The sequence below is a fragment of the Perognathus longimembris genome, chromosome 9 (genome assembly GCF_023159225.1).
Source record: "Perognathus longimembris pacificus isolate PPM17 chromosome 9, ASM2315922v1, whole genome shotgun sequence".
Lineage (NCBI taxonomy): Eukaryota > Metazoa > Chordata > Mammalia > Rodentia > Heteromyidae > Perognathus > Perognathus longimembris.
Genome location: NC_063169.1, coordinates 34548994 through 34570648, shown reverse-complemented (window position 1 = coordinate 34570648; position 21655 = coordinate 34548994). Strand labels below are relative to the sequence as shown.

The 21655-nt window shown below is 43.1% G+C and overlaps 1 protein-coding gene across 2 annotated transcripts in view; it reads left to right on the top strand.

The window, feature by feature from the left end:
• The first annotated feature begins 1652 nt into the window (after positions 1-1652).
• Positions 1653-21655, top strand: part of Traf3ip2 (TRAF3 interacting protein 2) — a 43584-nt gene continuing 23581 nt past the window's right edge. The window contains exons 1-3 of one of the 2 annotated variants that reach the window (XM_048353927.1): positions 1653-1973; positions 14824-15660; positions 16022-16060. In XM_048353927.1, coding sequence (XP_048209884.1) covers positions 14832-15660; positions 16022-16060 — 868 coding nt within the window. In that variant the 5' untranslated portion in view covers positions 1653-1973; positions 14824-14831. The remainder of the gene's footprint in view (positions 1974-14823; positions 15661-16021; positions 16061-21655) is intronic. The other variant, XM_048353928.1, reaches the window with a different exon arrangement.

Here is a 21655-nt window from a genome sequence, read left to right as displayed (position 1 = left end):
TGAAGCCTCCGCCTTCCATTCTTTCATTAGCACAGCATCCTGAATCCTTCCAGACATTTCCGGCTTTATCATTTAATAGCAATTAGTGGCTGCCTCCAGTGTTCCGGGAACAGTACTAGGTTCCAGGTAAATATAAATTTATGCATGAGCATGTATGTGTCATCTAGACTGCAAAAATATTTTCCACTCAATATCTCAGAACCATTTTCCATGCTAGCATGTAGAAATAATTCACACACACACACACACACACACACACACACACACATATACATATATGTATTTATATTTGTGGTACTGGAATTTGAACTCAAGGTTTTTTGCCAGACAAGCTCACTATTCCAGCCCTTTTTACTTTAGCTTATTTTTAAGGATAGGGTTTTGAGCTTTTGCTTGGGGCTGGCTGGGACCACAACCATTCTACCTCTGCTAACTTCCTAGCTGAAGTTATAGGTATACAGCACTATGTCCCATTTGTGTCCTGAGATAGGGTCTTGCTAACTGCACAAATTGGCCTTAAAATGTGGTCTTCCCATCTCCATCTCCCACATTATTGGGATTACAGGCCTGTACCACCTTACCTGGACCAAAATATTTATGATTTTTAACAACTATATCATATTCTGTTATAAAGGTGCACCCAGTAGTATATTACCTATATTATTGAAATAGCATGAAATGGAGCTGAGTGGTAGAGTGTTTGTCTAGCATGAGTGAGGTCCTAGATTCAATCCCAGTTCAATGCCAACACTGGGTGTGGGGCAAGCTAAAAACAAATTACCTTCCCTTTTGCCTATAGAATGTTGAACAACCTGCTTTGGGTGTGGAGCTTGAGCAGAACGTGGCAGGATCTGGTTGGGACCCTCTGGGGCCTGTCCTTTGCACAAGGGCAAGGGTGGAGAGACAGACAGCTGTGAAGGCTGCTTGAACCTCTTCAACAGGCCCACAAGTCCAGCACAGGAGCCAGGGGAGAGAGCCCAGATGGCCAAGGGCTTGGCTGGATTCACACTTAGTCCCTCGAACTCTGAAGTTCCCTCCATCAGAGTCCCATCACCCTCTGCGGTCCCCCATGTCACGTGCTTGTATATTATTTATGCAGATTGCTGTGGTATCATCTTGTCTCCTGCATCTTCTTTGTATAATAAATTCTGTAGGCTGTTTATTAAACAGTAGGAAGGGGAGGGAAGGAGAGAAAATAAACTTCAGGTCATGAAATGGAAAACCAGGAGGGTAGGATGGGAGGAGTGTGTGTGTGTGTGTGTGTGTGTGTGTGTGTGTGTGTATACATATGTAGGGGTCTGGGCATGGTGTCCCCTTCCACGGCAAAGGGCAGCAAATGTTGTTTTTTTTTTCTTCCTTACTTATTTGTGTTGTTATTGTGATGATACATTTGTGATGTACAGAGGGATTACAGTGACATAAGTCAGTACAGCATACATTTCTTTTTGGGCAATGTCACCCCTTTCCTTGCACTTTCCCAGTACCCCTCCCCCCCACCCAAGTGCTTTAAACAGTGAGAGTAGACAGTGAGCTGGGCTCTCACATCCCTTCCCATTCTCTGTCCCCAGTCTCCTCACTCAAAGTTCAAGTTCAGTCTCCCTGCTGAGATATATCCTCAGGCTCAAGGCAGTCCTTGCTGTTTCTCAGCTGGGTGGTGAAAAAACAAAAATCCAGCCTAATTGGTCCCTGGCTCTTTCTAGTGAATGAAGGAGGTTTCTGTTTTAAGAAATGAAGCAACTTCTCAGCCGTGATTCACTGCCCACAGGGAGATTTCAGCGCAAAGGCCGCCCTGCCACTGTAGAGATTTGCATACAGCTTCTACTTCCTGCTTCCGAGCCTGTTCTACAAGTTACCTGGGCCCTGAGAGGCTGAGGGAGGGAGGGCAAGAGCCACCCAAGGTGGAGAGAGGAGAGTGGAGAGGGAGACCACCCCCCAGCTGGCTGGCTGCCCTGTCTGTCTGTACTGGATCTAAGGTAAGCAGTCTTACTGATACTGGCCTCCTCTCATAGCTCAACCACTGACCTATTTTCCAAAACACAGCGTTTTCTCCTCGGCTGAAGTGTTCTACCTCCCTACTTTCCTCTGCCCTCGCCATCCCCTCACCCCCTCTTAACTTCCTGTACTGAGATCAGCTCAGGCAAAGAACATGGTAGGAAGATTTTGCAGCCAGAGTGAGTTGCCAGTTTACTGTTTCAGACAGGGGAGCTGGGATTAACTCTTTGAAGGGAGAAGCAACACACACACACACACACACACGCACACGCACACGCACACGCACACGCACACACACACGCACACACACTAGTACTGGTCCCAAATGCTTGGGCACCATTTGTTTGAATACTTGGTCTCCCCATAAGTTTTGATCAAGAATTCAAGTCCTACCTCTCTCAAGAGTGCATGATGGTAAGAACTATGTAACTTGCCCAAGGACAAGTCAGTAGCAGTAAGAAAGAGAGCTCTATTTTCTTTATCCGAGCTCTACATTGGAGAAATTAAAAAATCCACACTGCATGCTTGGACCTGGAAGTCCCCCTTTAATCCCTGTAGATGTTTGCTGGCACTGGATGGAGCTTTGGGAATCCTAAGGGGAGAAATGCTGGTACTTGACTTTAGAGGCTAATCTAGTTTCCTATGACTTCTGATTCAAGGTGATCTCTTAGAATATGGGATATATATATATATACATATATATATATATTCTTTTTACAAATGAGAAAAAAGAGACCAAATGGATCGTTTTAAATGAGGATAGGAAACATGGCTGCAAGTTGTCACTGTTTTGTGTGGTTCCATCTCTCAGGTAATTCATTTTGGCTCCCCTAGGCCTGGATCTGTTCTGTGTGTGTGTGTGTGTGTGTGTGTGTGTGTGTGTGTGTGTGTGTGTGCACGCGCACGCGCGCATGATTACATCCAACTCTTTTCCAATAAAACAAGGCTAGGGTAGTCCAAGAAGGGTAGCCGAAACGGGTGAGTCATCTCAGGAAGACTTGCTTTGTTTACTGATCATTACACATATATTTTAACTCCTCTCTACTGATTAGTTAAGACCCACCACACACATACACCAAGGAAAAGGCACTTTGCTTCTAAAATTTGTAGCCTCAAGCCCCTAGCACACTGTCACAGGCCTTGGAAGGGCTCAGGCTCCTTCCCCACAAGCTTCTTGATTGCCAGTCTGCTTTCTAGGCCAAAGGTACAGCAGCCAGAGCAAGAGGCTAGGGGAGGCTGAGGGAGGCAGGAGGAGGCAGGGCAGACAAGGGGGTGATGAGTAGTGGTGGCTCTGTGGGAGGCTGCTTAAAACTGAGGTATCATTTTTTTTTTTTTTTTTGCTCTCACCAAATAAGAAGAAACAGGGGATTTCTTGAATTAGTTCATGTCCCATGGGTTACGCAGAAAGCATGGCTCCATGCATTCACTCACAGAGACAAGGCAGGCCAGAGAATTGGCAGGCGCGCCCAGCTCTAAAAGCCAATGCCTGACTTAGTTGGAAAAGGAAAACTGTCCTGGCAGAAACAGGCATTGTTTGGGGCCTTTAATGGGAGGGGAAAGGAAATAGTGAAACACATACAGAAAAGCTTTAACCTTTTCCAAACCACTGCTTTAAAACAAACACAAAACCCCAAAACTCTTTTTTATTTCTTTAGGGCTACAGTTCTAACACGCTTGCCCACTGGATGGGCTACTTCAGGGATTTTGGTACTATAGAACTTTCTGTAGGATATCAAGGCTCTGTTATAAATCCTCCTGTTGTTTGGTTTGGTTTTGTCTTTGATGTTTCTCTGTATTCCTGAGAAGACAGGAATTATCAGCATGTTTCATCCGTGCTGAGTTCCTGATTTTTTTAATTTAAATTTTATTGTAAAGGTGATGTACAGAGGGGTTACAGTTACCTAAGTTAGGTAATGAGTACATTTCTTTTTGAACAGCCACCCCACCCTCCCTCATTGTATAGTTCATTTCCAACATAATGTCTAGTGAGTATCATTGCTGAATTGGTTCACCCTTTGTCCCATTGCCATTTTTTTATTAGCCAATCACAATGTACCATTATCTGAAATCAGGCTAACTGTTGTTCAGCTGCTATCCTAGCTTTAAGCCATAAGGCCCCATGGCAGTCCTTCTGAATGTTGGTGTTGATGCCATTGCACCACAAGCAATGGAGACCATGCAGCTACTCTGCCCTGTTCGTTGAGTGGGGGCGGCTAACGAAGAGGTCTGGATAATGTGATGATATTTTGGACAGAAAGCTTCCAAATTTAAGAGCTCTCATTTTCATAAAATGTTAAAGCCTGCTTCTCACAGGATTAAGGAGTAATTTCCAAATGCTTAGGAAATTATAAGAAGAGGAGAAAATCATGTTTATAGGCATCTTTTAACAGACATTCAGCAAGATAGATGGCAACGGGGTAGTTTGCCTAAATTAAATCAATGTTTTACACATTGCAGAATGGAAATCTTGAATATATCCTGAATTCAAATCATTTTTCCGCTGCAGGCAATTTTAGATTAGCCTTTAAAGGCATACATATATGAATCGCAGGCAACTGCGGCTGCAAAAGAGAACACAGATGAGAATATTAAACTTTAAATTCCTTTCAGAGCTAACTAAATGACCCCTAATGTTTGATCACATTCCCTTATCAAAACAATCCAGTAGGCCTTCCCTGAGAAAGCATCTGAGGCCTGGGCCTCTCTTGTTTCTTCCTACTGCATTGTCACCGAGATATTTTTAGCTCATAAAAGCCAGGCTGTCCTTTCCTTCTCTGACACTTCTTGTCACATGCCCACATGCACTCTGGCCCTGACGGCTCTACTCTGCACCTGCGTGGGACCAGGTGGTGGTGGGCACAGAACTTCCTGGAGACCAATGGATATAACCTGGCCCAGGGAGAGTGGGGCTTCCATGTGATGGCCCTTGGAGCCATACCAGTTTTCCTTGATGAGGCAGCTGAAATCAAGCTATTTGGAAGGAAAGAACCGATGTCCCCCTTCTTAGCCTGTGTGCCCCCCAAATCATCTCCCACAGACCTAGGTTGCCTTGTGTCTTGGCAGTTCCCTCTGCCATAAAGGGATCTTGGATCTCCTTTAGGCAGTGTGTGCCAGGCTAATGTTTTTCCTTTCTCCTCTCCCAGGGTTAATAGGCCTCTGTCCCATCCCAGGACGCTACTGCCACTGTGAGCCACCGGCTTACCCTGGACTCTCCTGCCTGTTCTGTATCTGTTCTTTCCCTTGCCTTCCGGCTGACCATTCTCATCTTCATAACACATACGAAGTAGACGTTAAAGAAATCTCTCCTAGACTAATGAGGGGCTAGTTAAAATTTTCCTTATGGTTTTCCTTTTTCTGGTCTTCCATCCTTTCTTCTCCCTCACTCTGTGGCCTGGATTCAATTAAGGACCACAAATGTGTGCTTAGAAAGACCATCTTATCTGGAAAAACAACAACTATAACAAAAACAATTACAACAAAAGAATCCGAGCTGGATTGAAGCTATTCTCTGAATGTTTATTAGCAGCTTCCAATATGTCAGAATCAGTCTGTTCCCATTAATCCATCTCTTCCTTCTTTTCTGGCACAGAGGCATCCCGGGTCAAACTTCCTCAAATCAGGTCAGCTAGTGCTGGGCTTCACTTAGCCAGACGTGAGTCTTCCTGTCCAGGCCCAGGAAATGACACAGTATAACCAGGGCTCTCACTATTTTCCATCCTCTGGCAAATCTAGTGGAAGAACTTCAGTGTAAGGGAAATTCTGCAAGTAAACTTGGAAACATTTGTTCACTCCAGTTTGAATCTGAGCCAAACCCTTTACTCTACTGAGCAAACCAACGTTATGAAAGTTTGCATGCTTTGGGGCAGTAAACAAAGAACATTAATAGGTTTTGTTGATTTAAACAACAAGGAAAAAAATCAGTGTCTTTGCCAGGTGTAATGACTCAAGTCTGTAATTCTAGCTTCTTAGGATTTGGGATTGAGGGATCAATGGTTCAAGACCAGCCAGTGCATAAAAGTTTTTAAGACTGCATCTCAGCCGATGGCTGGGCAAGGTGACAGGCACCATTCCAGCTGCAGGGGAGGCACAGTGACAGGCACCATTCCAGCTACAGGGGAGGCATAGTGCTGGGCACAGTGCTGTGCTTCTGCCATCTCCAGGGACATAGGAAAGCGTAAGGAAGTTGACTACAACCCCGGCCAGCCTGTGCATTGAGACTACCTTGAAAATAACTGAGGTGAACTAGCTGGAGGTGTGGCCCATGGGTTAGACAGCATGCCTTGTAAGCATGAGGCCCTGAGTTTAATCCCCAGTATAAACTGTCTCACAGGGGTCAGTGGCTCACACCTGTAATACTAGCTACTCACAAGCCTGAGATCTAAGGATCACAGTTTAAAGCCAGCCTGGGCAGGAAAAGTCTGTGAGACTCATCTCCAATTAACCACCATAAGCCAAACATGGAGCTGTGGCTCAAGTAGTAGAATGCTAACCTTGAGCAAATAAAGCTCAGAGATAGCATCCAGGCCCTGAATTCATGCATGGCATTCACACGTACAAAAATATTCTCTGGAGAATGAAAAACTGAGAATCCATAATTATTGATAATTGAAAGTATTTGATCCAAACTGGACCTGAAGGTCCTCCACTTGTGTATGTATGTATGTATGCATGTATGTATGTATGTTTCTTGTGTCCATCTGAAATATTCCCTAGGACTCTTCACCCTATTGTTGACCCCAAAGAATGCTAAAGAGGAAAAAAAGAAAGAAATCCAAGCAGTTGGTCGTTTAGAAGCTGCTTAATGTGGTTTATTAATTACTCAGGCTGTTTACTCCTGCCCTTCCTCTATCTCTTGCTATGTTATTTGTCTTTTTCCAGAGACACAACACCTTCATTAAATCCCATCAGTCCTTGCCTCAGAGGCGTCCTCTGGAAGACACTCCCTCTTTAGATGCTTCGCCATTTATCATCACCCTTTGTTTGTGCTCTGTCAGCCAGTTTTCAATTTATTTTGAATTCCGTTTATGATTAAAATTTAATGAGATCCAATCAAGTGCTTTTCTCCATGAAGATGCCGATGTCTCATCGTACCATCTATTGTAACGGCCTGGTGATGCTTTGCAGAACAGAGGTGGTGTGTGTCCAAGCCCCTTAGTGTCAAGGTGAATTGGTGAAACTGACTTACTCCAGAAGCATCTTGGGAGTTCTGTGGCTCCCCACCTCCCTATCTTTCTCCCAAACAGCTATGCCAATCAGTGCAAGCAGTTTAGAGCCCCAGGCCCTGAGGCTGAACTGCTTGGATTTGAATCCTAGCTTTGCTACTTACTGATCTGTTTCCCCTTGCACAAAATGAGGCCAACAATAGGGTCTATCAACTAGGGTTACAGTGACTGCTAAATTAATCAATACTTGGAACAGTATTTCTCACACAAACATTTCAGTAAATGTGAATAAGTGGTTGGCGATAAAGGTAAGATCTCTTAAGTAGATCCATTTCATTAGGTTCATATTTTGATATGTTAGCATAATCTTTATCAGTAGTTGTAAACTATAGTCCTATATAACCCATGAGCTTTTTTTGTACTAGCCTGTTTTTACAATTTAAGGGCATTTTTTTAAGAAAGAAAAAAGAAGAGCCAAGTACCACAATTCATGTTTTTAATTCCAGCTGCTCAGGAGGCAGAAATCAGGACGATTATGGTTTAAGACCAGCACAAAAACTTAGTGAGACTCTATCTCAACTAATACGCTAGGTAAAGTGTCTCACCTCTGTCATTCCAGTAACATGGGGGTATAGGAGGTGTGAGGAGGCCTGCTCTGGGCAAAAACTCAAGACCAAACCTGAAAAACAATTGAAGCAACAAAAGGGATGGAGGCAAGGCTCAACCAGTAGAGAACTGCTTAGCAAGCCCCAGGTGCTGAATTCAAACCCCAGCACTGCCAAAAAGAAAAAGAAGCAGAATATGAGACAGTGCATGTAAAGCACAAGTAATCTGTTATTTGGCCTTTGCAGGAAGTTTTCCAACACCTGACCTATAGGGTTTAGTGGAAAGAAGTAGGAGACTACAGGCTACATTTGCCATCGCCAATCACTTATCGTATGACTTTGAAAAATCAACATAGAGCCTCAGCCTTTGTAAATAGGAAGAGCAAAATGGCACCTTTCACTCTACCCTCTGGCCTAGGCTTAAGGACCAAATGAGATGATGGAACTCACTTGTACTGTAAATGACTCCCATATACACACATTGCTTAAATAGATAGTTACCCTACATTAGATTCTTGGGTAGAAAGAATTCCAAAGCCAAATCACTGACTACAGTAATAATGATAATAATAAAAATAACAACAATAACCACTGTTTTTAGAGCTTGCTATGGGCCACGCTCTGCATTCAACATTTTATATCTTTTGTTATCCCGATAGTATTCCTATGGGGCAAGTTTCTCCATTTTGCAGATGAGAAAAATGAGGCCCAGAAAAGTTAAGTTTTTCAAGAGCACATATTAACTATGCAGCCAGTACAGAAAGAATATAAACCTAGGGAGTCTGAATGCACTGCATGTGCATATGAATATTGCTTACCTTCTCACGTTCTAGTAATAGATGGGACTTAGGGTACAGTCAGCCGAACAGCAAAATGTGGGTATGTGGTCTATAATGTGTGTTCTAAGAGAGACTTGCTTCCCACACAGGCCAGGGCCAGGGTAGGGTCAGATAGGAGGTGATGGAAAGTAGGTTTGATGGAAGGCAAAGAAGCTTTTTGATGTACTGTAATCAGAAAGGTGGTATCTGAAGACTAATAGTGATTTAAGACAGAGTGGGCTAGAAGAAGAAAAGGATTGCTGGGAACAGACCCGGGCAGGAGTTAGGGCAGCTGAAGGAGGTTGATTGCGTTGTGTCCAGAAAAAATGAGAATTCTGTAAATGGGACACCAGCATGTATTGTCACGTGGATGTGAAGCTGCTGACTTCCGGTTAAGTTGTTCTCTGCAAGCCCAGGCTGCTGAGGGTGGGGTAAGATAGAGAAGAAAGGGCTCTGGCCTGAGAAGATAAAAAGAAGCCAAAGCTGAAACTGTGGGGAGAGAGGAAGAGAGAGAGAGAGAGAGAGAGAGAGAGAGAGAGAGAGAGAGAGAGAGAGAACTGAAAGAGGTAGGAGATAGACAGCAGAATCCGAGAGCTATCTGTTCACCTCCCAGCCCAAAGGGCAATGAGCTCCTAGTGAAGAAAAGCTACTGCTGTCTCTGTAGTCAGATGAGAAGGAGTGCAGATCAGGGCATTTGTTCAGCTGTGGCAGTCGGTTCTGTGTCCTGGCAGTTACCCTCTATAGGTAACTGTCCTGCCATGCCCACCTGGGCAAATGTCCCTACCTTCTGCCCAGTGGTGTTTGCATCTTTGGGGACATGTTCACTCCCTTCTTGCAGGAGGCCAGGGGCGGGGGTCTCACATGCTCCTCATTCATACTGGTTCTTAATCTTTGTAGCGTCCACATCAGTGGCGGGGTGGGGGGTGGGGAGCGCTTTTCATAGCAATGTCCTTAGTACAAAGTGTAAAAGTATAAAATCTTCTGAAAAGTAAACCTCTCTCCTGCCCCCTTCCTGGTCATCCAGTTCCCTTCCATTTCTTAATTTCTGAGAGAGGATGCGGGCATGTGTGATCTTACATCATTTTATATGCTGCCCTTCCTTCCTTCCTTCCTTCCTTCCTTCCTTCCTTCCTTCCTTCCTTCTTGCAATAATAGGATTTGCACTCAGGGTATTGCACTGGATAAGCAAGCCATGCCCCTAGTCCTTTTTGCTTTTAGTTTGTTTTTCAGATAAGGGCTTTCAATTTTGCCTAGGCTAGCCTTGGACTTCTACCATCCTTCTATCTCCATCTCCCAAGTATCTGGAATTATAGAGCTGGGACACCACACCTGATATAATGTCTAAACAGAAAATCTCGAAGCTGTATCTACTTCAATTCACATAGCAATTTATTTTTTTTAAACAGAATCTTCATTGTTTATTGTCCAGATTCATAATGGTTTTAAAACGCAGAATGCCCTTGGGCATAGGGGTTGTCTCCAGCCTTTGCTACTTGTCAACACTACTGTCTTGCTTAGCTCCAGAGCCTCTTCATGTCACAGGATGTGCATCTATGCTGTAGAGGAAGTTCTTAGCAGTGAAGGGACATGAGCTCTGAGATTTCTCATGGTTATTGCTGAGCTATGGAGATGTCATTCTCTCTGGCATAGCAGGAGAGGACCTGAGAGACTTTGGCAAGAATCCACAGAAGTCCTGTCCCTACTTTGTGGTCTCTGAAGTGTGAGGCCTGGGTGTCCTCACTGGGTACCTCAGAAGGTTGACTCTGGGTGAGCAATTCTGTCCCCCAGTGCCATAGTCATAGCCATGGTTTTCTAGGCTGAACAGACCTCGCCTCTTACTGGCTATCTGAGGCTCACATGAGTCCAGGATTGTCTAGATACAACAGAGACTGGGGCTCCAGGTCCCAGTCAGTGGCACTTCTGTCCACTCTGGAGTCAGGGCTTGAACACAGGGCTTCTTTGCATCAGAAATCAGGGACTGCAGCACAGGGCACAGGAGAATTACAATAACATGAACAGCACATTGAGGTGGCCTGGAAGAAGCCAGAAAAATGGAGATAACCAATGATGATTTTTCAGTTAAGCGTTTTTCCAGGATTTTACTAAAGACAGAACAGATAAGACTGCATCTTAATGTACCCCGATCCCTGAAGTTCACTGGTGCATCACTGTGACTGTGTGTTCTGGGACTGTCCTGGCACGGTTGACCATTTCTGCCAGTTCTGGCAGCTCCTGAGCTGCCAGGGCCGATAACTGCAGATGCACGAGCAGACCAGCTTTTCCTGCGTTCTAGAAGTGTTCTAGAAGTGAAAGCCAAGAAATGGCCTAGGCCTAAGTGGTGGCTTGACACTTAGCAGTTATCAAATAAACATTTATGACAAATAAGGATGGTAGGGTCATTCATGTAGCTTTTTTTTTTTTTTTGGTGCTGGTACTGGGGTTTGAACTCTGGGCCTCTCATTATCATTCATCTTTTTCACTCACAACTGGCACTCTACCTCTTGAGTCATGCTTCAATCTGGCTTTTTGCTAGTTAATTAGAGATAGAGACTCATGGATTTGTTTGCCTGGGGTTGGGGCTCAACTGAGATCCTGTTAGAAGAGGAACAAAGAATTGCAAAGGTCCTGGGGTAGGCATTTCTGCATGTTTGTTTTCTCTCTTGAGCTGTGTATCACAAGAGACTTAAAGGTAGGAGTCATGCTTTATTTATCTTTAGAAATAATTTTGATCACCTTTCACTATATAGCCTTTGGTACCCTTTGAATTTTTTATCACTTGTAGATATTTTAAAAGTAAAACAATTTAAATTTAATGTATGTTCCAGAAGAAGGATACACATTGTGGAGTGGAACACATAGTATTTTTTTCCTGTTTGTCCCTTTCATTGCTGTTTTTGATTATCTTTTGTCTTGTATACAAGTTTATCTGATTTTTGTAGGATAAGGGGAAGCACAGAAATGGTGGGACAAAGGGTGAACTAATTCAGCAGTGATACTCACTAGACACAATGTTAAAAATGAACTATACAACTTGTGGGGTCGGGGGTCAGGAGGGGAAAGACAGGGAGAAAATAAGGGAAGGAGTGCATTGTTCAAAAAGAAATGTACTCATTACCTGATTTATGCAATTATAGCCCCTCTATAAACACCTTTTTACAAAAAAAAAAATTTAAGCTGGGCAATAAAAAACTAAATAGATAAAACAAAGTCCAGGGGCTGGGGATATAGCCTAGTGGCAAGAGTGCCTGCCTCCGATACACGAGGCCCTAGGTTCGATTCCCCAGCACCACATATACAGAAAACGGCCAGAAGTGGCGCTGTGGCTCAAGTGGCAGAGTGCTAGCCTTGAGCGGGAAGAAGCCAGGGACAGTGCTCAGGCCCTGGGTCCAAGGCCCAGGACTGGCCAAAAAAAAAAAAAAAAAAAAAAACCAAAGTCCAGTTTGTTTTTATAGTGATTACTAATCCTGCAGTTTCTTCTATTAAAAAGCCATTCAAAGCCAAGCACTGGTAGTTCATGCCTGTAATCCTAGCTACTCTGGAGGCTGAGATCTGAGGATCATGGTTCAAAGCCAGCTTGGGCAGGAAAGACTGGGCAGATAAGACCTCTTATCTCTAATAAACTACCAAAAAGCCAGAAGTGGAACTGTGGCTCAAGTAGTGGAGGGCTAGCCTTGAGCAAAAGATCTGTTTATTGTCATCTGAGGGGCCATATGTTCCTCTTCAGACCTGTTTTCACTACTCAAAGGATGGGCCTCAGGTTTCATGTGAGATGACCATACCTGATGCTTTTCTTATTAGCTTCTGGGAAGCCCCTTAGTCTTTAACAAAAGAAGTCAAATTTGTAAATTGGGTTTTTTTCTTTTGGTAGGAAATACTTTCCAGGGAAAATGGGGGGATTTATACCTGAGCTCCTCACTTTGGAGCACTGGGGGTGAATCGCATGACAAGCATTTATTGAAAGAATTGAGTCCTCCTGTTAGCTGGCTCACTGTCTGCCTCTCTTCAACCCCCACGCATGGCTCTGGGCTCACAGATGCATGCAGGAGATTGCACAACACTCAGCCTCCCTTGAGCAAACACTCTGGCTTCCTGACCAGCCAAAGAGCGTTTTGTAGGGTGTATCTAAATTCATAGCTGAAGACAAATCATGAAGAAGAAAGGAAAACAATGGTGAGCAGTTTGAATAGCAAAAAGTAAAAAAATCTCTATTTTTGTAGGTTCTTAGTCACTAAAAAAATTTTTTTGAGTTCTAACCAATTTAAGAGGTGAGTCTTTTTTTTTCCTGCAGAGCCAACAGGCAAGGGGGACACATAGCTTAGAAAAGAGACAGATGGGAAGGGAAAGTGAAGGGAGAGGGTACGCCAGTTACGAATTAGAAGCTGAAGTTTTCTGTGGTGCCAGGAAAAATTGCAAGGGTTGTTGGGCAGTAAGTAGGGGAGTGGAGTATGAGAACTGCTAGAGAGAGTGGTGAGGTTGCTTTTATAGGCAGCAAATTCTTTTTGGCTCTGTTTTGTGTCTCACTATATTACTCAGGCTAGTCTCAAATGGCCAGGCTTAAGTGATTTTCTTGCCTCATCCTCTGGAGTAGCTGGGACTACAGGTGTATAGCATCATGCCCAGCTTTCTATAAGCAGTTTTAAGAATATCATATGGGGATGAGATTATAACCCAATTGTACAGTGTTTACATACTATGTGTGAGGCTGTGGCTTCTATACAGCACTGAAGGAAAAAGAAGATAGTTAATAATAATAATAATAATAATGTCAAAAAACCAAACCACTGTCCCTATCTGGTTAAAGATGACGTATTTAAAAATGTATGTGGTCTTGTTCCTGTCGGATAGAGTACAGAGCATAAGAGAAAGTGAATTCTTGTTCTTCAAAAGCTGTCTTAGAACAATAATTTATGTGCTTCATGACTGCAGGCATAGTAAGCCTTCGGTAAACATTTGTGGTTGAAATGCTGTATGGATCCAAAGCAGGAATAGAAAAATCCACACACAACCCTGTCTCTCTCTAGTATTTGAAGTGTGCTATGTACAAAGGCCTTGCCTAGAGTAAACCTCTGGGATTTTTTTTTTTTTTTTTTGTACTAGGGTTTGAACTCTGGGCCTCACGCCTACTGCACACACAGTCTGGGATTTTTTTTTTTTCTTTCCCAAACTTTCTTGCTCCTTTGTATGCCTGCTTAGTAGGTTTCTACAAACCTCTGGTGTCCTTACTTCCTCCATCCTAAGCAGCCCCTCCTTCCCCTAGGACTAGGCATCATTTCATCCAGTTGATGATAAAGGGAGGGAGGGAGGATTTCTTTCTGGTTCTGCAAGGTTGAGGGAGAGTTCTGTTCTCAGAGATAAAAGTGACAGTTTGGACTGTGGGCTTTGCTCTGGGAGGTATGGGCAACTTCAGTGAGCTTTTGGTTGAAGCTACTTTTGATGCAGGCTGAGGGCCCAGAGGGAATGGAGTCCTTAAAGTGACCTAAAGTTATTAAGTGGAAAAAAATGTCATTCTGACCTCTTTTGCTTGTGTTTTAAATGTGTGCTTTCTTTATCTAAAAGGACTTCTTTTATTTCTTAATTAAGCAATAGCCAAATGGTACAAAATTTCTAAATTATAAGAGGGAAAACTCTCCCTCCTACTTCTCTTCCCTACCCTAGTGGATCCTAGAGGAAACTAGCTTGGCAATATCTGTGTGCACTGCACATGATTTGCATGTGTTGAAGCAGATATGCCCACAGTAACCTACACACACATGTGTATATGCACAGGCACAAGCACCCTCAGCACCCTTTTCACTTTTGTTACACAAAATAGCAGTGGAATATGGATATTGGTCTGCTTATTGCTTTTTTTGACGCCTAACAATATGTCTTATAGATCATTCCATATCACATAGTGACATTTATTTAATCATGTATTCCAAACACACACACAGCAGCCCACATTATGATAATTTCTCTTTCCTCAAGACTTAGCAGTTGATTTTCATCCATTTTCTTCTTGCTGGTGAGTGACTTCTAGTCAGATTCTTTGAACTGCCTCCCAGATAAAATATCTTAATAAGCATTAGTGCTTTTGCCTGGAGGATAAGTAAACAACTTTATGTGATTGGAGCCTGCAAGCACAGTGTGTCATAGCCTTGTTAATTTAAACCACATCCTGAATGAGGTCCCTTAAGGTCATAAAGTGGGGACTCCAAGCATTGATCTGTCTTCTGAGGCTATGTGTTTGTTTTTTTCTTGTTCCAGCAACTAGAATGAACCAAAGCATTCCTGTGGAGGTTGATGACTCAGAACCATACCCAAGTCAGTTGCTGAAACCAACCCCAGAATATTCCCTAGGAGAAGAATCGGAACCACCTGCTCCAAATGCAAAGAGCATGCCACCCACCAGCACGCCTGTGCCCCAAGCCCTGCACTATGCATCAGGAGACTTTTCTCAGGTGCACCTTCCTCTGAAACATGCAAACCACCAGTGCCCTGTGTCACAGCAGGTCACCTGCCTGCGCACCAAAGTCCTGGAGGAGAGTGAAGAGAGTTTCCTCAGGAGGGATCCGGCTCCGGGCAAAGGTTTGTCCTTGGGCTCCTCTGCAGCCAGCCAGCCGGAGGCCCAGTCTGTGCTTGGAGCCCTTCCTGCAAAGCATCAGTTTTCATTTATGGAAAAACATAATCGATGGCTGGGATCTCAGCTTTCAGCAGCTTCTCCTGACACTGGCCATGACTCAGAAAAATTCGACCAAAGTTTACCTAATTCTTTGGCAGACTCCTCAGGCCACAGCCAAGAGACAGTGCCACGGCCTCCGCCCCACCAGATCCCAGCAGCCCCAGATCTGCCCACGATAGACACAGGGTATGACTCTCAGCCCCAGGATGTCCTGGGCATCAAAAATCTGGAGAGACCCCTGCCCCTCACATCCACATGTTACCCCCAAGACTTCCCCAGCCCTCTGAGGTCCAGGGAGTACCCTCCCTTTGAACCTCAGAGATATCTAGCATGTGCACAGATGTTGCTGCCCAACCTATCCCCACAGGCTCCGTGGAACTATCAGTACCATTGTCCCGGAAGGCCGGATCACCAGATGCCATGTAAGTGATGGTTACTGCCTCTGGACAATCTGGGCTGGGTGACTGACTAAACAAACAAACCCCTCATCAAGGGACCAGTCAGGTCAGAACACAGAGAATGGGTTCTGCTTCTTACAGGGCTGTCTATGGGTATCTGTATTTGCAACATGCCTTTAAGAGAACACTTTTTCTTAGCCCAAAGTCTGTTTTAACTTGGGAGACAAATGTTAAGGACAAAACAGATTCCACTGTCTGGATTAATTCAACAAAAACCTTCTAAGAGGCATGCAGATAACCCAAATGATTTCAAGCAAACTTATTTGCTGCTCTAATTCATGGTTTTCTGGGTTCTTCCTTCTCTTTATGCTCTTCTTCATCTTAGGCTTGGCAGAGAAAATGGGGACATGGATGCCACTGCATGGTGAGTGCCCAGTCACAGGATGGGTGTGGTGGTGGATTCTCATAAGTATGAATCACTGAGAACTGAACCTTGGTTAAGGTCAGAGCTGCATTTGTTTCTTAGTGATTTCCAGGTTAAAGGGGAATCATTTGTGAATTTAGCACCATGAATTACTTTTTATGATTGTACTAGCTACACTTAAAGAAAACTTTTCTGATCATACTAGTAACCTTTAGTTACCTCCTTCTCCCCCCCCCCCCACTGAAACATGCCAAATGCTACATTATATCTATTTAGGGAGATTTACTAAATTGTTCTTAACCTAATCTCTATTTTTGGACATTTAAAACAGCTTCAAGTTTCTTATCCAATATGCAATGCTAATGACAAACATCATGCACATGGGTTTTATCTGTGTTTGGAACTCCCTAGGTAAATATGTAGAAATGCGAATATTTAGTCAAAAGTTCTGTGAGACTAAGCCCCCAGCAGTTGCCTTTATCTCCTAGCAGGAGAAAGCCTCATCATGATGGACAAAACAGGAAGAATCAAGCCTCATGATGAAAGATGAAACATTCATCAATATAATAATGAAGGTCCCAGGAAAATCTTACTATAGGGAAAGTAGTTGTCCTGTTGAAACCCAGTCTTTAGAAATGAGCATTACTTCTCAGGAAGGCTCTCTTGATAGAAAGACACTCACAGCTGAAAACATTTTCCACTGTTAATACATCAGGACCTGCTTTTTTTCTTTCATTAGCACACCTTCTCTTGCCCTCGTATCATCTCCTCTATGAAAGGTTGGAAGGGGGCTGTTTAGGATCCTAGGACAGGTGGTGAAAGGAAGACAGGAGAGAATTTGGGTAAGAGATGGGAATAATTTGCAGAAGATATACAGACAGCCAAGCTGCATGTGAAACTAAGCTCAACATCACTAGTTTAAGAAATGCAAAAAGTTTAAAGATACCTTTTCCATAATTAGGGGTGCAAAAATAAAGACCTCAGACAATACCTGATATTAATGGGGCTATAGGACAATAAACACTTCTCATGAGCACGCGTGCGTGTGTGCACGTGCGTGTGTGTGTGTGTGTGTGTGTTACTGGGGTTGAATTTGGGGCCTCATTCAGCTCAGCTTTATTTGCTCTACTGTTTGAATTATACTTCTACTTCCAGCTTTATTGATTACTGGAGATAAGAGTCTCTCCAATGTGTCTGCTAGAGCTAGCTTTGAATCTTGATCCTCAGACCTCAGCCTTCTGAGTAGCGAGGATTACAGGCTCTCATACATTGCTGGCAGGAGAGTGAATCAGTGCATTCTGGAAGGCAATTTTACTGTTTATCAAAATTTTATGTGTGGGGCTGGGGATATGGCCTAGTGGCAAGAGAGCTTGCCTCATATACATGAGGCCCTGGGTTTGATTCCCTAGCACCACATATACAGAAAACGGCCAGAAGTGGCGCTGTGGCTCAAGTGGCAGAGTGCTAGCCTTGAGCAAAGGAAGCCAGGGACAGTGCTCAGGCCCTGAGTCCAAGGCCCAGGACTGGCCAAAAAAAAATTTTTTTTATGTGTGTTCCCTCTCTGGCCAGCAGTCTTGTTTGTCATCTATCCTACGGAAATATTACACACCTAAAATACATGAGTAAGAATGTTTACCAAAACATTGTTGTAGTAAAGTAAAAATGCAAACAACTATACTGCTCATGAGTAAAGAAGATGGATAGATATAGATGGTCCCTTAGGACTTTGTGCCTTAAGGATACTATAAAATCAATAGGCATTCAGTGGAATGTTAGTCCAAGCCCCCATCAGCCACAGGCTCATGAGGGTATACAATCCACACCGTCCAGTGCACTGTTGTTAAGGCATTTTCCACTTTATATTTTCAATTTACAATAGGTTTTATTGGGATGTAGCCCCATCACAAGATAAGAAACACTTATAATTTATTATTTGTTTACACAGTTGTCTACTAGCCCCCTGCTGTATCCCATAAAATAGTGTGTATATGTATATATGTGTACATATATATATATATACTCTGACATAAAAAGGGTTAAGTTGAAAAGCAAGATGTAGTATAGGTGTCATACATGTTTAAAACATAAAGCAAAAACAAGACAAACAAACCAAAAAACCCTATATACTGGGCTGAGCACCATACCTCAGGCCTGTAATCCTAGGTACTTGGGAAGTAGCAATTAGGAGGATTGAGATTTGAGGCCAGCCTGGACAAAAAGCTTTCAAGAACTCACATCAGCGGGCTGGGAATATGGCCTAGTGGCAAGAGTGCTTGCCTCCTACACATGAAGCTCTCGGTTCGATTCCCCAGCACCACATATATGGAAAACAGCCAGAAGGGGCGCTGTAGCTCAGGTGGCAGAGTGCTAGCCTTGAGCAGGAAGAAGCCAGGGAAGGTGCTCAGGCCCTGAGTCCAAGGCCCAGGACTGGCCAAAAAAAAAAAAAAAAAAAGAACTCACATCATAAATAGAATTGTGGTCCAGGACAGCCAAGGTAAAAAGTAGACCCTCTTAGAAAAATAAAAGCAGGACTAGAGGTAGGGCTTGAATTGTACAGTGCTTTATGCAAGCATAAAGCCATGAGTTCAAACCCTAGTTCTACCAAATAAATAAATGGAAGGAAGGAAGGAAGGAATTTGAAAGAAAGAAAATTATACTTAGGCCTGTAACTCTAGCTGCTCAGAAGGCTGAAGTCTGGGGAATTCCAGTTTGAAGCCAGGCTAGGCCAAAAGTATTTGGGACTCTATCTCCAATTAACCAGCAAAAAGGCAAGTAGGAGGCAAGATGGTTCAAGTGGAACAGCACCAGCCCCGAGTAAGCAAGCGAGAAAGCTGATTGAGCATGAAGCCTCGAATTCAAGATTTGGCACCTCAAAATTCTGTATGTTTATGTATGCCTTAAAAAGTTTAGAAGGGTTGCACCAAATGTTAATAATGGTGAGGGTTGAGAGAAAGAAGGAATATTTTCCTCTAACTTTATACTTCTGTTAAGTTTTTATAGCAAACATTAGTTCTATGTTTTTAAAAAGACAAGTAAAAATTGAAAAGAAAAAAGAACACAGACAAGGTGAGATTGCCCTCATTCACCCTGCATGCACCTTAATCCTGGCTTCCAAGGGCATTTTATTTCATCACTGGGGAAATGTCAAGGTGGCTCAGCACTTACAGCTTTTTGTTGGGCAATGAAATTCCAGAATATTAATGAGACACCTAGCAGCATGGACTCTCAGGAAGGTTGCTGTCAGGACAAAATGAGGGAAAGTATTAAAGGCACTCTGAAAGGGGCTGGATGCTAGTAAACCCTCAATACTTTTAGTTATTATTGTTATTTTAAAATGGACCCTGCAGAGCATGTCTCTGTTTCCAGCTCCCTCTTGCTGGCACAGATTTTAAGCATTCAGGGCAGGTGTACAAATGCTTAGTTTCATGTCAGGGCTATAACTGCACTTAATTGCCAACAAAACCACTTCAAAAGAGCTGTTCACCTGAGGGATGCTTGTGAAGTTGGAAACCATGGCTACATGATTCTACTTGGCCTTAGAAGAGTATTACTTCTTTGCCTGTTAATGAATATAAAAATAAAAAATGATCACCATGCAAATGGCATATGTTAGCTTTTTGAAAGTTAAAGAAAAACTGGTTACTGGTCATCCTTTTCATGAAAAAAAAATCCCTGCAGGTTTTCAAGCCAGATGAAAATGAGAAATGGAATAGGCTGGATTTTCTCCTCATGCTACTCCTGGGAAGAAATCTGCCTCCACTGCCTCAGAATACTACCAATGAAGGTCACTAGAATAGAGTTCATGGCTATGCAATCAAATGAAGTCCCTGATGCAAATATCCTGGGTAAAAAGAAGGAAGGAAGTCTAGTGAGTGGCTACATACTTACAATTGCTCCTATAGAGCAAAAAGAAACAGAAAAAAATGACTTTTTGTTTGTTAGAATGCATATATAATTGAAGTAAAGAGAAAGTGAATCAGATAAAAGGGAAGAAAGACAAGATGAGAATGGGGAGATGTCTGGCTGGAGTCACAGCTGCTTACAGCTGTGAAGTGCCTGTACACAGTTTATGTTGGCCATTTTGTTTTCTGGCTAAACTGATGGTGTTTTCTCATGATGTTTTCCTTTTTTTTTTTTTTTTTTGCCAGTCCTGGGCTTTGGACTCAGGACCTGAGCACTGTCCCTGGCTTCTTTTTGCTCAAGGCTAGCTAGCACCACTTGAGCCACAGTGCCACTTCCGGCTGTTTTCTATATATGTGGTACTGGGGAATCAAACCTAGGGCTTCATGTATAAGGGCAAGCACTCTTGCCACTAGGCCATATTCCCACAGTCCCCTCATGATGTTTTTCTGACAACCTAAAAATCAGATTTTATTTTCTCTCTCATTGCTTTTTTAATACCATTCTTAATAAGGAAGAAAAATGTTGAATGTTTTTTACCAATAATTGGTAAACCTCATTTAGGATTTGGTTTACAAATTCCAAGTGGTAAAAGCCCAGTAACATGAAGATGGTTTATGCAGGCCAAGAGCATCATAGGTCTGACAAGTCACAGGCAGTACAGGGCACTCATTTAGGATTGCACAAGACTTGCATTTTTGCTGTGTGAACTAAGGAGTTATTATGCTAAAGAATCCTTTGTCTATTACATCACCCACCTTCCATCTCCTGTAGAGTAAATGCTCAGGCACCGGGGGTTTTAAGCACTGATTCTCAAGGTGGTGGCTGCCAACTTCTGTGCCTTCCCTTCTTAACAGGCTAACTAGTATAGGCTTGTGTTTAAATACAGACACCCACAGACACATGGGTTTTTCTGTCTTCCTCTCTTCATTTATTTTGAGCTGCTCAAGGGGACTGTATCCTATTTATCTTTGTTCACAAGTGCTAACAAATAAAGGTTCTAGGAGGATTTATTGAGTAAATAAAAAGAAATCAGTTCTTTCCATCCTGGGGAAAGGAAGAAAATGAGAAGAGTCTTTGTAGTGTCCAGCCATGGGATGGCTTTTTTAAAACTGTCTAGTAGAGAAGGAAAGATTAGAGGAAAATGAATTAGGAAACTGAACATGTCTGTTCATTCATCCATTTATTCAGAAATATCTGTAAGATCCTATGCTAAGCATTGCAAGTAAGTGGTGAATTCAGCATTTATGGTTGTAGAGTTCACAGTCTACTGAATCAAGAGGTAGGAACTGGCATAAAACAATAGCCCATACTAGCTGGTCACTGGTGGCTCATGCCTGTAATCTTAGCTACTCCGGAGACTGAGATCTGAGGATTGCAGTTCAAAATCAATCTAGGAAGGAAAGTCTGTGAGACTTTTATTTCCAGAAAACTGGAAATGGAGCTGTAGCTCAAAGTGGTAGAGCACTAGCCTTGAGCAGAAGAGATCAGGGATGGCACCCAGGCATTGAGTTCAAGCCCCACCACCACCAACAACAACAAAATACAGATACAGTAATGGAACTACTTGGGTCTTGAAATGATCATCAACAGGCAGGCTGGCCAAGATAGCCTCTTTGCAGAGAGTTGAGCTGAAACCTAAAGGATGAGAAGGTCAAGGGAGCAAGATGGTGGACATTGTTGTTATCAAAAGCA